This window comes from Coregonus lavaretus, assembly GCF_964263955.1.
Source record: "Coregonus lavaretus genome assembly, chromosome: 7".
Taxonomy (NCBI): Eukaryota; Metazoa; Chordata; class Actinopteri; order Salmoniformes; family Salmonidae; genus Coregonus; species Coregonus lavaretus.
The window spans coordinates 35,824,993-35,840,351 of NC_139994.1; the positions used below are offsets into that span (position 1 = coordinate 35,824,993).

The 15,359-nt window shown below is 41.1% G+C and overlaps 2 protein-coding genes across 7 annotated transcripts in view; both read left to right on the top strand.

Moving 5' to 3' along the window:
* LOC311132383 (uncharacterized protein) overlaps positions 1–9,679 on the top strand; it is a 12,674-nt gene extending 2,995 nt beyond the window's left edge. The window contains exons 2-8 of the mRNA XM_084165642.1: positions 175–322; positions 418–666; positions 774–1,044; positions 1,365–1,469; positions 8,706–8,827; positions 8,983–9,171; positions 9,585–9,679. Of these exons, the coding sequence (XP_084021768.1) occupies positions 175–322; positions 418–666; positions 774–1,044; positions 1,365–1,469; positions 8,706–8,827; positions 8,983–8,992 (905 nt within the window). The 3' untranslated portion in view covers positions 8,993–9,171; positions 9,585–9,679. The remainder of the gene's footprint in view (positions 1–174; positions 323–417; positions 667–773; positions 1,045–1,364; positions 1,470–8,705; positions 8,828–8,982; positions 9,172–9,584) is intronic.
* LOC311132384 (myocardial zonula adherens protein-like) overlaps positions 1–15,359 on the top strand; it is a 69,224-nt gene that overhangs the window by 49,325 nt on the left and 4,540 nt on the right. For 4 of the 6 annotated variants that reach the window (XM_084165645.1, XM_084165646.1, XM_084165647.1 and 1 more), the window contains 3 exons: positions 12,903–13,013; positions 13,540–13,763; positions 14,067–14,172. In XM_084165645.1, the coding sequence (XP_084021771.1) occupies positions 12,903–13,013; positions 13,540–13,763; positions 14,067–14,172 (441 nt within the window). Of the gene's footprint in view, positions 1–10,328; positions 10,425–12,902; positions 13,014–13,539; positions 13,764–14,066; positions 14,173–15,359 lie in introns of all 6 variants that reach the window. The other 2 variants (XM_084165644.1, XM_084165643.1) reach the window with 1 other exon arrangement.

Here is a 15,359-nt window from a genome sequence, read left to right on the forward strand (position 1 = left end):
ATATATGTATGTATATGTACAATATCTGACAGTAAAGTACATTTTTGAAGCTGTGGTGGTTCTGTAATAGTTGACTGTTTTACACACATTATTTATTTTATTATGACACCACTATATCCTCAAAATAAGTAGCCAGTGAGTGTGTGGTTATTCATTTTAAATTCCTCCCCTCAGTCTCAAGACTGCAAGAGTCTTTACGCAGAGTCAATGCAGAGGGAGTCTACATGAGACGTCTGAGGCTGCGTGTATTAAGGCGACGGCAGTATTTTGTTCCTGGCCCAAACTCTTTGTGGCATATAGATGGCCACCATAAGCTTATCAGGTCAGTGATATTAGCAGATAAACAATGCATCTTTCTATATGTTTCATTACAATTGTTATACAATAAAGTTATATTTTTTCATGTGTTTGCAACAGGTGGAGATTTGTTGTCCACGGTGGGGTGGATGGATTCAGTCGTTTAGTGGTCTACCTGACTGTGGCCGGCAATAATAGAGCTCATACGGTCTTACAGAGCTTTATCGCCGCTGTTGAGCAGTATGGGCTGCCATCAAGGGTACGGTCTGACAAAGGGGGGGAGAATGCAGATGTAGCAGAATTCATGATCAGAAGCAGAGGTACCGACAGGAATTCACACATCACAGGCAGAAGTGTCCACAATCAGCGGTAAAGAAATATGTTTGGCAACTAGGCTCACACAACTAACATACTAGTTGAATGTACTTTAGCATATGTCATAAATTAACAATTTCTCAATTTTATCCTAAACACAGAATAGAGAGGATGTGGAGAGATGTTTATGAACATGCCCTGGACCTCTTCTATCAGATCTTTACTTCATTGGAAGATCAGGAGACACTGAATCCAGACAATGAAGTCCATCTTTTCGCTCTGCACCGGATTTTCCTTCCACTGGTTCAGCAAAGCCTCGACTCTTTTCGAGATGCTTGGAACTTCCACGGTCTTAGAACTGAAAGGAATCAGTCACCACAGCAACTCTGGAGAAGTTACAGAGAGCAAGGCCCTGAGGAGGATCCTACTGAGGTTAACAATGAACTTTAAACACTTTCTTAAAATTGTTTCCCCAAAGGAATTATGGGAGAAAAAAATGGTGCTAAATGTGATACTTTAAATGAAACATTTACTATAGATTATTGTCTCTTTAAAATCTCCCGAGCTTTTAAAGATCAACCTGTGAGCTGTAGTTTCTACAGTGCATACTATGCAAAGCTGTATTATTTTAAAAAACTGAATAAGTAACATTTCATTTCTCACTGCCTTGGTGACCAAAAATAACAATCTTGTGTAAGGACATGTCAAACTAGTTTTAAGTACAAGACTGATTATGCTTGTCATCCATTCAGGTTCCTGAAGAATATGGGATCGATTGGAACGGACCTCACTGCCTTCATCGAGGCACTGTGTCAGTCCCCGAGGTTCAGCTGGCCCGTGAGCTCTCAGATGAAGAGGTTGCAATTTTGCCAGCTCCAGGAGTTTCTGTTACTGATGCACTTAGACTATATGTAGAGACTGTGGAAGTGTTATCAAGAATCTTAGACTGATGTCCAACCCATGTTTTTATTTGTTGTGTTAGAACAAGCAAGGAAAAACTGAAAGTTTACTTTCCTTTTAAAAGAAAGGAAAAAAAGCTGTTTCTTTGAAGCTTCCTGTCTCATTATGGTCCACAGAATGACTAACATGAATGCTGTACTGTTAGCACTGAAGGTGCAGAACAGTTTGATTTTAGTAAATGGAAGAAAAAAAAGTCAACTACTGCACAGTGTGTTAATGTTTTCAAAGACACTGAACTTGTGTCAATTCATCTGAACTGTGTATGCATTGACATTAGGGCTGGGCAATATGGAGAAAATCAAATATCACATTTTTGACCTAACACCTTGATGTCGATATTGCAACGATATTGTAAGGTTGACAATTGGTGCATTCACAAAATATCTTCCACATTTAGATTTCGGATAAATAACTATCATATTGTGGATATAATGACTAAGTGGTAAAAGGCAAATAATAGAACAGCTAGAACAGTCTGGTAAGTTCAGAAAATGACATCACTTTACTGTAATGCAGCCTTTGAAACCAGGAAAAGACTAAACTTACCATGTAACGATATTACACTTCTTCAAAATCTAATGGTGCTTTTCCATTACATGGTACCTACTCGCCTCGCCTCGCCTCGCCTTTTTTGGTTTTCCATTACAAAAAAAAGTACCTGGTACCTGCTAACATATACTTTTTTTTAGCACCTGCTCAGTCGAGGTTCCAAGCGAGCTGAGGCGAGCCGAGAAGGTGACGTGAAACCCTGCAGGCTGCTGATTGGTCGGAAAGAATCGTCACTGATCACTGCATTGCCAGCGACAGACAGCATTTTAAAATAGTTTAGCCAGCGGTGGTTTTTACTGCCGGAGGCTCCACGCAGAGCTTTCTCCGTAGCATACAAGTGGCCTGATGGTTATACTGGTGCGCTGGTGTGTGTAATGTGTGATGTGTGTGTGTCGAGTCGCCATATGTGTGTGTGTGTGTGTGTGTAGCTAGTGAGCGAGGGAGAAGTGAGAGAGTGACGGCGATTATCTCCGCAGCGAGTAGCGACTCTAGTCATATATATGTGAGAGAAACAAAGCGAGTAGCGACTCTAGAGTCATATATATGTGATCACGGTGGGAAATCTGGAGCAGTTAACGTTAACTATCTCTTTGATATCATGTTGTTCACGGAGACTGAGAACCAGGAAATGCGGCGGGGATTTGTCAATGGGAAAGCAAGCTACTAAGCCACGCCCACGGCAGTCGCTATGACGACCAGCCACGCTGAGGCAATCCTAAAATCTGCAATGGGAAACGGACGCACAGCGAGTCGAGGCGAGGCGAGTCAAGTAGGTACTGGTAATGGAAAAGCACCTTAAGACGATATCTAGTCTTATATCACGATAGATATAATATTAAAATATTGCCCAGCCCTAATTGACGTCTGAAAAAACTTAAACAAGCCCAAATCCAGTACTTTTTATGGCAGCGACAAGTGCTTTCTCAAAGTCCATGTAGAGTTTGAAATGAGCTGGCAGCTTTAGGGTTTCAAAGCATGTGGAGGACGTAGGAAGGGTTCCCCCAGAAATCTCCACTCTCAGTTCAGGAGGAAGCATCTCCCAGCCAACCCAGAATGTCAGCAGCTGGGCCAGGGTACCTGATGAAGCTAAAAGTCATAAAATGGATTAAAGACATTTAGTTCAACTGTAATTGATCATATCTATCCATGAGACATAGAAGCATTTGTAAAGAGAGAAAATAAGGTTTATACCTGTTTCAATGAACATCCTTAGAAAGCCAGTGATGCGGCAGGTGGTGTCTAAGTCAAAGTCTTCATCATCACTGTCCTCAACTGGCCATGTGATTTTTTCTAGGAGCATCTTAAAGAAAACAAAAATTGTAATTTAAAAAAAGGGAGAACTTATTTTGGTGAAGGACTATGCAGATCAAATTCTTAGAAAATGGAAAAATATCCATCTCAGTCATTGAAAATACACGTAAATTCATCAAGTTAAGTCACAAATATAACTAAATTACTGACTTACCTGGGGTGTGAACTGCATTTCAGCCATTTTGGGGAAAAGAAGTGGTACAACATCCGGCCTAGATGTCAGCAGGGGCCATACCATCACATCTTTCAGTCCCTTTCTCAACTGTTTAATTTGGCGCATGGTCCTCCCAACGACCTAAGAGACAGACCGACCCATATTACAGGCCAAATCCTTAACCCAAATTTGACAAAAGTTGGCACAGTAGGAAAAATGTTAATAAACACAATAAAGTGCTTTATAAAAATCCATTAAAACTCTAGTACTTAAACTCTCGTGTTAACATAACAAGCCAGGGTTCACAACACATTCTATAATTTCAACAAGTACAGCGATGAATTCTGTCACTTAACCAGCAGGAACTCACTGCATGGAGTAGAAGTTTGTTATGTAGCCATCTCCGATTTGTTTTGGTGACTGCCGGAAGATCCCAAGACATGGAAAGATCTGAAACTGTGTCCTTCTGTTCCGGTGTAAGATCTTCATGTTCAAGCTAGAATTAAGACCATACAAGTTATTATATCTGCCCAAGCAATATTTTTTACATGGCAAAGTTTCTTTTAGGTTACATACCAGTTCTATGATGCTCCTGATGTGCAGATCAGGACAGTCTTCTGTAACAACAGTAGCCATTTCAGGGTCCCCATTGAACAGTACATGAATTACAGCAGGACTTAGTCCTGTGACATGGGGACCATCATGCAGAAAGGTGTGGCCCAACATCCTTCCTGCAACCCGGAAGAGGTTGCTTTCAATAAGTGCCTCTGATGCTGCTGGAACAAGATGGTCAGGTTCACCCTCAAATAGCAGTGTTCGGCCCATTCCTCCTGTAAAGTACCAAGAGAGCAGGGAATAAAGTCACAACAATTAACCTCTTAAATACATTAAATAAAAATGTATGATAGATAGATAGATAGATAGATAGATAGATAGATAGATAGATAGATAGATAGATAGATAGATAGATAGATAGATAGATATATTACATCATACTAGTGGCGATTACTTGGCCTGTGGTATTGCTGCTTGTAGAATTCACTTAAACCAAATTGTAGCCTACTCCAAAATGACTTACAGAAGGACCCCAAACCACTTCAAATTCAATTCCCCTGTATACCCTACTACATGGGATCGTGGTCATTCCCTGGAGAAAAAAACAAAACAAAATCATAACTCACCTCACCTTAAATTAAGCAAATAAGCCTGTGATAACTATTATTGACACTATGAACACCAATTAAGTTTGAGTCACTATAAAAAGAAATGCAAATAATTTCAACAAGCCACAGACAGTACAAACTTTTTTTACTTTTGGTAAATGCCTAGTTTCGCACTGACCTGAAAATGTTACTTTTTGCTCTCCAAGTCCTGAAGTAAGAAGTTCAGCTTTAAACAGTACGCTTGGAATTTTATCCGCATTGTGGTCAGCCAAACAACAGACAGTGTGTGTGTAGCTTCTTCGGCTAACTTGGACTTGTGCTGGTCGTCTCGTCATATTCCTTCTGGCTCCAATGTTATATGGCGCAAAGAGCCTTGCTACCTCCGCTGCAACACAGAAAAATGTAACAGCTCAATGGTCACCAGTCAGCTAAAACAGCCTCTACTTCTATCTTGGGATGCTCAAGCCAGCTAACACCATTTAGCCGATTAGCGAACTAGCTAGGTTTATGCTTCCCCCCCCATTAACAATAAACGTGTCACGCACGAAGCATCATAATACCGCATGCAAATACATGTTCGAGTCGATCTAATTTAACCTACACGTGTGTCCCGAATCATTAAATAGTAGCACACCTGGCTAACATGAAATTACTTAGCTTACCTTGGACAGGTGTACGTGATTGAGCGGCCGGTATCTGCTGTGACTGAGCTGCCGGAGTCACCGGTGCCGCGGGAGCCGTTGGACTTCTGCTCAGAGCTTCCTCAATCAAATTCGCTGCTTCTCTCAGCAGCTCCGGGCAACTTTTAGACATTTTGTCCTGCACCTCACACAGCGTCTCAACATTGGGGCTAGCAGGACCGAGTCTTCTCTTGATTTTTAGCCGTTGCAATGAAAGTTCTGTTTAACCGTGTAACTAAACCAACGTAGAGGTGAATAGCGCCACCCAGTGTATTGGAATGTGTTCAGTAGCTCTGCATCAATCCATTATCCGGAATTGATTTGTCTTGGCTTGATGCAGAGGGTAACCAATCAGGCGTTAGGTTCCGCCTACCAACTTTTGATGGGTCAGTTTGACAGTTTTAAGTAATTCAGGAAGCACTCCAACGCAGGACCATGAAATGTAAATGTAAATAGTGAAATTATTATATATGTATTTTACATAAAATGAATCGGTATTTGAATTAATTAATGACACATTTAATAACACATTTATGTATTTAATTCTAATTTTAATTAATTAATGACACATTTAAGTAATTATTTAATGGTGTATTTATTTATTTAATTGTGGCACTTTTAGTCCTCCATATTATTTAAGGTACTTTAGTCTATTTATTTAAATCAAATCATTCCAACCTAATTAGTTAAAGTCGGTGCATATTTATATTTCAACGATAAACCAAATCATTCTCAGTCTAATTGTTTAACCAGTATTTTGCAGGGTCAAACATCAAACGTTACAGTTCAATCATATCAGCTCAAACGTTTCAGTTCAATCACACTAGCCATTCATCACTTTAGCTTTATGTTCTCAATTGTTATTAACGGTTTATACGGTTTAAGCAACCACAAACCCAACAGTTATTCACAAATTATACAGTTTGGACAGCCACAGACGTCTTTAATTCCCAATTAGTTTTCTATCAAGGTATACAGGTTTATCATTCACACTCTCTTGCATAGCGTCACCCCTGTCTTAAAGAATATTAAGTGTCTCCTTTGAACCTAGTCATATCTAGTCTGAACTGATATGTGCCATAGCGTCGCACTGCCTATCTATTTAAAGTACCTCCTATGGGTGTCTTTTGTTAACGTTTGCACAATTTAAACTTTATTTCCTAATTGTAATTCTCATTATTTACTGTTTTAAAATATTGTTTGTATTCTCAACCAAAATGGTACACAGTTATTACACAGTTAAACGTAGTATACAGTTATCACACAGCAAAAATAGTACACAGTTATCACACTCACTCACAATACACAGTCATAATCCTATCACACAGTCAAATATGTCACACAGTCATAAATGACACACTTACACTCGACACACAATCTATTTGGGCACACAGCCTCCTCTGTTTGGGCACACAGCCTCCTCTATTTGGGCACACAGCCTCCTCTATTTGGGCACACAGCCTCCTCTATTGGGCACACAGCCTCTTCTATGGGCACACAGCCGCTTCTATTGGGCACACAGCCGCTTCTATTGGGCACACAGCCGCTTCTATGGGCACACAGCCGCTTCTATTGGGCACACAGCCGCTTCTATTGGGCACACAGCCTCTTCTATGGGCACACAGCCGCTTCTATTTCCCATGGGTTTAACCATCAGAATTATCAAACATTTGCATGGTATTCTATAAAATTGAATTAGTATTCTATAATCGTTATTTATAGCGTAATAGAGTTCACTTACATCAAACAGGTGCTTCACAAAATTAATTTGGATAAAGCCAATGTGCAGAACTTTAGTTACATAACAATAGGTGTCTGCTTACCTGTTTTTAGAAGCCCGGGCACTTTGTGAAACACACCGTTCGACGACAGCGATGTCCAATAGGCTGGGTGAATTCCAGCGAAGTCGGAGGTCCAGATCACAGTCGGAGGTCACCAATTGTTAGAAATTGCGTAATTCAAATCTGGTATTGGAATAAGAGAAAACATAATCAAGAGATATTCAATCCAAGCTAAATTTATTATATGCAAAATGTATGTATGATAAGTATGTTGGTTCGTATACGGGCTCACTGAAATACCACGCAGGGCAGACAGAGAACTGACTTCCTCATTACAAATCCTTCCGTAAATACCCTGACAGTTTTAGTTCCCGCTCTCTGCTGGGCCTATCAGGGTAGAGGTTGGGCGTGGTTTAGACTTGCCCAACCTATCCGTTGGCGCACCGGCTGGTCCCATACCCTTGGCGCTCCCTTGTTGCACACTGTTGCCAGGCATACGTTTTTATCATAACAACCTGTGGAGTCAGCACCCAAAAGACTGTACGTACCTACGTTCAAGGACGGTTCACAGACAACGGTTCACAGACAACAAAGAGGCAGTGTTCGTATCTGTAAGAAATACAAGTCTTATCTGTCCTACCCCCTAACGTTCCTCACATGAATCACAGCCTGTTATGTGAAACAATTTATATCAGTATAGTACAGACCTATGCTTATCATTAATGCATTCCTTCTAAGCTATTCATCACATACAGATCCAATTATGAGAAAATAGAACCCCACAGTAGTTATTTGGTCTTCTGTTATTAAAGCAGGTTAGCTAGGTGAACGTCAGCTAGCTAGGAAGCTAACTAGCTAACGTTATTAGCGATGTGGTTTAACCAAAGCCAAAGCTGCTGTTTATCGGTTAGAAAGATGGTTCTATATTGAATGTATTTGATAGTCATTGCTAAACAATATGAGTAGTGTAGGTAAGGGATGAAGTGAACCTATTGGAGGATAGCTCTCCACGAGTTGGGTTGGGCATAAATTGACAGCATGCTTTTCAATACTGAGCCCAAGCTGACTGGCAAGTGGCATGGATAGGTACAGGGCAATTCCATGGTAACAGAGTGATGCTGAGACTCAGATTTATCACTTTAAAATGTATGTCAGACAAACCAATGATTGCAAATTGTTAAAAGTAGTCCTTGTGCATAGAGTTGTATGGTTTGTTTCACTTTGAAATCATTGGTTGCTGTTTGACATACACTTTAAAGTGAACAAATCTGAGATCAACATCACTGTGTTATCGTGGAATTACCCTACAGCTCAGCTCAATCCCACATCTTGTTTTCACCTATTTGGGTAAATGATTAACCATAGTTGCCTCTTTTGATACAGCCACAGTAGTCTTAAAATCGACTGTTGCCTTGAATGAAACATAAACATTTAAACTCCAAGTAAACTCTCTGTGACATTTGCTGACATCTTATTTTCCTCTCTCTCAATCCAGTTGTTCTCAGGAGACAGGTCAGTGTGTGTAGAGAGAACACATTTGACCAGGTGGAGTCAGGCTTCTACTTCACCGCGCTGGACCACTACACCAACGAGGCAGAGGACCTCAAGTTTGGACCAGTGAGTCACCAACTCATCTTATGCCTTTCACATCTTTGCATATATGTATCGCTGCACCTTCCTCAAACTCCAGTGCCATACTTTTGTTGACCTTTTTACTTCGACTCCATACTAAATCTAATTCCATCTCCTGTATTGTTCTGCCCGCTCTATAGATTATGCTGATGCCCCACTGTAAAAACCTGGAGATATTCACTGGTTCTGAGGGAGGTGACGTGGCTACAAACAGTGCCTGGGACACCTTCCTGCGCTATCGCTGTCAAGAGAACAGCCAGAGAGGCTGGTCAAGACATCTGCCGCAACTACATCTTTAGTGTCAGCTCTGCTGCACCTGGGAGCTAAAGGTATGGCACCACACTGCCAACAGTCATGTATGCTTAAACATACTTGTATGCTCATTTATGTGTTTCTTAAAGCGGCAATCAGAAGTTGAAACAATAACAAAGCGTTTCATAAAAAACTGAGGGATGGGGCTGGAGAAATGTAACCACTCTCAAATTCATAGACAGAGCTATGGATGCAAGGACTGATCATCACACCTCCTTCTAAAACCCCATTGGAGGAGACGACCCAAGGTTCCTCGCCTCAGACCTCCTCCAATGGGTTTTGAGAAGGATGCGAGTAGAGAGGAAGTGAGGAGTTGAGCAGAGATTAATTGGGACAGAGCTCATGTCATTGTTTTAGGTGGGATCTTAAGTTGAATGACACATTTATTCTGTTTACTTATATCTTTGTTTTACTTGTGCTCTTTCTACAGATGGCTCTGGCTTGCTGATAACATCGATCTGATGAGACTCCCTATGCGATTTGACTCCTGTATTACTGACTGTATTCAATAAAACTTCCAATGCCAAATATAAATAATTTGGGATTCTGTAATTGATAGACGATGGTAGTTCCCTATGGTGTCAAATCCAATTCAAAAGTCGAATGCGCATGAGATGGCGCGCGCGAGCAAGATTAAACGCGAGCCAGATGCGCGAGCGAACACTGAGTTAAGAGAGAATAAATGTGGTCCAGCGAGCAGAGGATGGGTCCCGCGAGTGCACAGGCCAGTCAAGAGTGCAATTTAAACTTGCAAGTGTGACTTTGAGCAAGCAGAACATCATTGTCACACATAAAAATACAAATAAATCTTACAGTACATAATATGTTAATAAATGTCTTATTACTTATAACATTGGTCGCATGTAAGCGATAGAATGTTGGTCACATGTTGTGTTTGTCCGTTAGCCCAGGGCTTTGGAATACAAGTGTAAATCCTTAGCCCAGGGTTAAAGCTTAGCCCAGCCAGGGTTAACAATGCTTGTGTGAACACAGGCTAAGCTAGCCCAGGGCCAGTCTAGCCTGGGGATAAGATAGCCCGGGGCTAAAAACAATGCGGTGTGAAAAGGCCTTCAGAGGCTCATCTCAAGCTCTTTCTAATACTCAAATGCAAACAATCCAGCATCGTCAGTATTTGTATCTATTTAACTCCACTAACCCATGCTCTCTCCCTCAGTTTCCAGACAATGTTTACATAGTCAGTGTCACCCTGCCTACCAACCAAACAATTGTCCCCAATGGTAACATTGTTGGGACTGAGTCAGAAACAAATGTAAGACCTTATTTGCATGTCAACATACTCTAACTTTTGTTATCTAAAATGTTGTGGCTTTTGTTTTGTTTGCATCAGTATCACATTAGTGCTTTATAGAAATAATGTATTAAACTACTGTGGAGACAATTTGAGTAGGAATATGAATATGAACTGAAAATTAAATTTATATTCAAACTATAAATGTCTTGCCAAGTCATAGGAAAGCATATTTGTCCACTAACCACATCACTCTGTTCTGTGAAATGGCTGCTGGTCTCAGTTTCACACAGACAGTAGTGATACAGACCACATACATCGAGAGATCTCACATGCAACACACACACCTTAGCACAACATATCCAATTTCCCAACGCATTATCTCAGGCTCAGTGCAGCACATCATAACGTCCTGTAAAAAGACACCAGACATCTATTACCTAGGTAGTGGGAAATACATTCTAAGGGAATGTACAGTACCAGTCAAAAGTTTGGACACACCTACTCATTCAATGGTTTTCTTAATTTATTAATATTTTCTACCGTGTAGAATAATAGTGAAGACATCAAAACTATATGAAATAACACATATGGAATCATGTAGTAACCCAAAAAGTGTTAAACAAATCAAACTATATTTATATTTGAGATTCTTCAAATAGCCACCCTTTGCCTTGATGACAGCTTTGCACACTCTTGGCATTCTCTCAACCAGTTTCACCTGGAGTGCTTTTCCAACAGTCTTGAAGGAGTTCCCACATATGCTTAGCACTTGTTGGCTGCTTTTCCTTCACTCTGCTGTCCAACTCATCCCAAACCATCTCAATTGGGTTGAGATCGGGGGATTGTGGAGGCCAGGTCATCTGATGCAGCACACCATCACTCTCCTTCTTGGTAAAATAGCCCTTACACAGCCTGGAGGTGTGTTGGGTCATTGTCCTGTTGAAAAACAAATGATAGTCCCACTAAGCCCAAACCAGATGGGATGGCGTAACGCTGCAGAATGCTGTGGTAGCCATGCTGGTTAAGTGTGCCTTGAATTCTAAATAAATCACAGACAGTGTCACCAGCAAAGCACCCCCACACCATAACAGCTCCTCCATGCTTTACGGTGGGAACTACAAATGCGGAGATCATCCGTTCAGCCACATCGCGTCTGACAAAGACGGCGGTTTGAACCAAAAATCTCACATTTGGACTCCAGACCAAAGGACAAATTTCCACCGGTCTTATGTCCATTGCTTGTGTTTCTTGGCCCAAGCAGGTCTCTTCTCATTATTGGTGTCCTTTAGTAGTGGTTTCTTTGCAGCAATTCGGCCATGAAGGCCAGAACAGTTCCCCTCTGAACAGTCGATGTTGAGATGTTGCTGTTATTTGAACTCTGTGAGGTATTTATTTGGGCTGCAATCTGAGGGTGGTAACTCTAATGAACTGGGTCTTCCTTTCCTGTGCTGGTCCTCATGAGAGCCAGTTTCATCATAGCGCTTGATGGTTTTTGCGACTGCACTTGAAGAAACTTTCAAAGTTCTTGAAATGTTCCGTATTGACTGACCTTCATTTCTTAAAGTAATGATGGACTGTCATTTCTCTTTGCTTATTTTAGCTGTTCTTGCCATAATATGGACTTGGTCTTTTACCAAATAGGGCTATATTCTGTATACCCCCCCCCCCCCCACCTTGTCACAACACAACTGATTGGCTAAAACGCATTAAGAAGGAAAGACATTCCACATATTAACTTTTAACAATGTACACCTGTTAATTAATAATAATATGCCATTTAGCAGACGCTTTTATCCAAAGCGACTTACAGTCATGTGTGCATACATTTTTACGTATGGGTGGTCCCGGGGATCGAACCCACTACCCTGGCGTTACAAGCGTCATGCTTTACCAATTGAGCTACAGAGGACCACCATAATTGAAATGCATTCCAGGTGACTACCTCATGAAGCTGGTTGAGAGAATGCCAAGAGTGTGCAAAGCTGTCATCAAGGCAAAGGGTGGCTATTTGAAGAATCTCAAATATAAAATATATTTTGATTTGTTTAACACTTTTTTGGTTACTACATGATTCCATATGTGTTATTTCATTGTTTTGACGTCTTCACTATTATTCTACAATGTAAAAATAAAGAAAAACCCTTGAATGAGTAGGCGTGTCTAAACGTTTTACTAGTAGTGTACATCTACACAGACAGTAACTAGTCTATGACCTGTCTGTGTATGCTAGAGTCCTGTTACATTAGCCTCCATTCTAAAAAGGGTTCATGTTAAAGAAAACAATACATGGTGTGATTTTCTACCGGGAAAACCATTGTGTATTCAGCTAACCGACACCTGACACACCAACCCATTTATGTGACCTTTTATCTCAGGCAATTACGAAATACTTACTTACAAATGGGATGCAAATGGAATGTCAGCACCTAGCACTCTCTGTCTGTTTGTTTACTCTATGTCTGAGTTCATTGAGCTTGCTCTTTCTCTCTCACACAGGTCAGGGAGAATTCAGAGGACAGTGCTAAGCTAAGGGAGGTGAGCAAGCGCCTGTATGCTCAGCTGCAGGAGTCAGAGAAGAGACACCAGGAGGAGAAAGACAGACTGCAGGTCAGTGTTCACCAGATGTAGAAGAATATTCATCCCCCTTTCTCTCTCTCTCTTTCTTCAGCTCCGATCCTTTTTTGACTCTACTTATCTATTGTCTCATCTGTCTCCCTCTTTCTTTTCCCCAACCCTCTCTCTCTATCATCCTCTCCATCTATCGTTTTGTTCTTTGTTCCACTGTTATCCAGTGTCATCTCAGAACACAGTCATTAGTTCCAGTGTCATCATGATGCATGTGTTGCATAATATTAGATGACCTCACATTCTATACAAGAGGGCTAGCCTTGTCCTCTCACCATTGTGTGAGTGATATTGTACGATTGATAAGAATTACCTAGAAATATTACTGTTGACCGCTGAAGGGTATTCATCATTATCCATGATTGTTATTAGTATCTTCAAGTCAATTGCTTTTAAGCCATCCCAGTCCACAATTGAACATGCACTGATGAAGACATTTGAACTATTTCCTGACCATTACTGTAACTAGATGTAATTGGGAACCTTACCTCTCTGGCTTCCCCTGCAGACTGAAAGCGTTGAGTTCAGCTGGCGTCTGGACAAGCAGTCGAAGCACCTGCAGCAAGTGGAGGGGGAGGCAGAGGAGAGAGGTCAGAGGGTGGAGGAGTTGGAGCGGCTGCTGGGGGGCATGGAGCTGGAGGGTGATGTCCTGAGGGACAAAATGGCCACCAGCGAGGCTGAACTGCTACAGCTGAGAGCAGCCAAGGAGGGGGGACAGGAGAAAAAGCAGAGGTGAGGAGGCTCTGTCGCCATAACCACTACAAATCAGTCAACTCTACATGAGTATACAACAATACAGTCCTCAGCAACAGACATTGTAACATTGCTACTCTAGCCTACAACATTCATGAATTGCCATACTTATAAGTCCAAAGTTTGAAGGGAGTATACAGTATCTTTTTTAACAAGATACTTAAAAGGATACTGTATACTCCCTTTAAACTTTGGACCCATAAATATGGCATGTTCATATACAGTGTAGATATTATGGTAATTATGTTTATGTAACCATTGTGTTGTGGTGTGTGTTGTCAGAACTGAGGAGCTGGAGAAGGAGGTGGCTGTCCTGAAGGAGAAGATCCATCATCTGGACGACATGCTGAAGAGCCAGCAGAGGAAGGTCCGCCACATGATCGAACAGGTGAGAACACACACATGGATGCACGTACACGCAAGCGGCAGATACACACAGATGGATGTGCACGAAGCGCACATGCATAGACACACACGTACACACACATGCGTACACACACACATATACAGTACATTTGGAAAGTATTCAGACCCCTTGACTTTTTCCACATTTTGTTACGTTACAGCCTTATTCTGAAATTGATTAAATAGTACTCACAACACCCCATAATGACGAAGCAAAAACAGGTTTTTAGAAATGTTTGTACATTTATTAAAAATTAAAAACTGAAATATCACATTTACATAAGTATTCAGACCCTTTACTCATTTTTATAAATGTGCAAAAATTTCTAAAAGACTGTTTTTGCTTTGTCGTTATGGGGTATTGTGTGTAGATTGCTGAGGAATATTTATATTAAAATCCGTTTTAGAATAAGGCTGTAACGTAACAAAATGTGGAAAAGGTCAAGGGGTCTGAATACTTTCCAAAGGGACCGTGCACAAACACACACAAACCCTGCATGCGTAGCAGCCATCAATGGGGAAATGATATTGAGGAGGAGGGAGTAGAGCAGGGTTTTTCAATTCCGGTCCTGGAGGGCCGAAACACTTCTGTTTTTTATTTCTACCTGGTAGTTAATTGCACTCACCTGGTGTCCCAGGTCTGAATTAGCCCCTGATTAGAAGGAGAGGATGAAAAACAGAGGTGTTTCGGCCCTCCAGGACCGGAATTGAAGAACCCTGGAGTAGAGGGTTCCTAATTGCTTTGGTTTGTAAAGGCGGTAGGGGAGTTACTGTAATCCACGTGAAACTGTTTGCTGAAACAGAACACTCATCATAAATAAGTGATGATATATCCTGTTCTGTGGAAGTTACAGAGAATGTTGGTTTTCTAAATCAAATAAAATCAAATAAAATTGTATTGGCCACATGCGCCGAATACAACAGGTGCAGACATTACAGTGAAATGCTTACATACAGCCCTTAACCAACAGTGCATTTATTTTTTAATAAAAAAGTAAAATAAAACAACAACAAAAAAAGTGCTGAGAAAAAAAGAGCAGAAGTAAAATAAAATAACAGTAGGGAGGCTATATATACAGGGGGGTACCGGTGCAGAGTCAATGTGCGGGGGCACCGGCTAGTTGAGGTAGTTGAAGTAATATGTACATGTGGGTAGAGTTAAAGTGACTA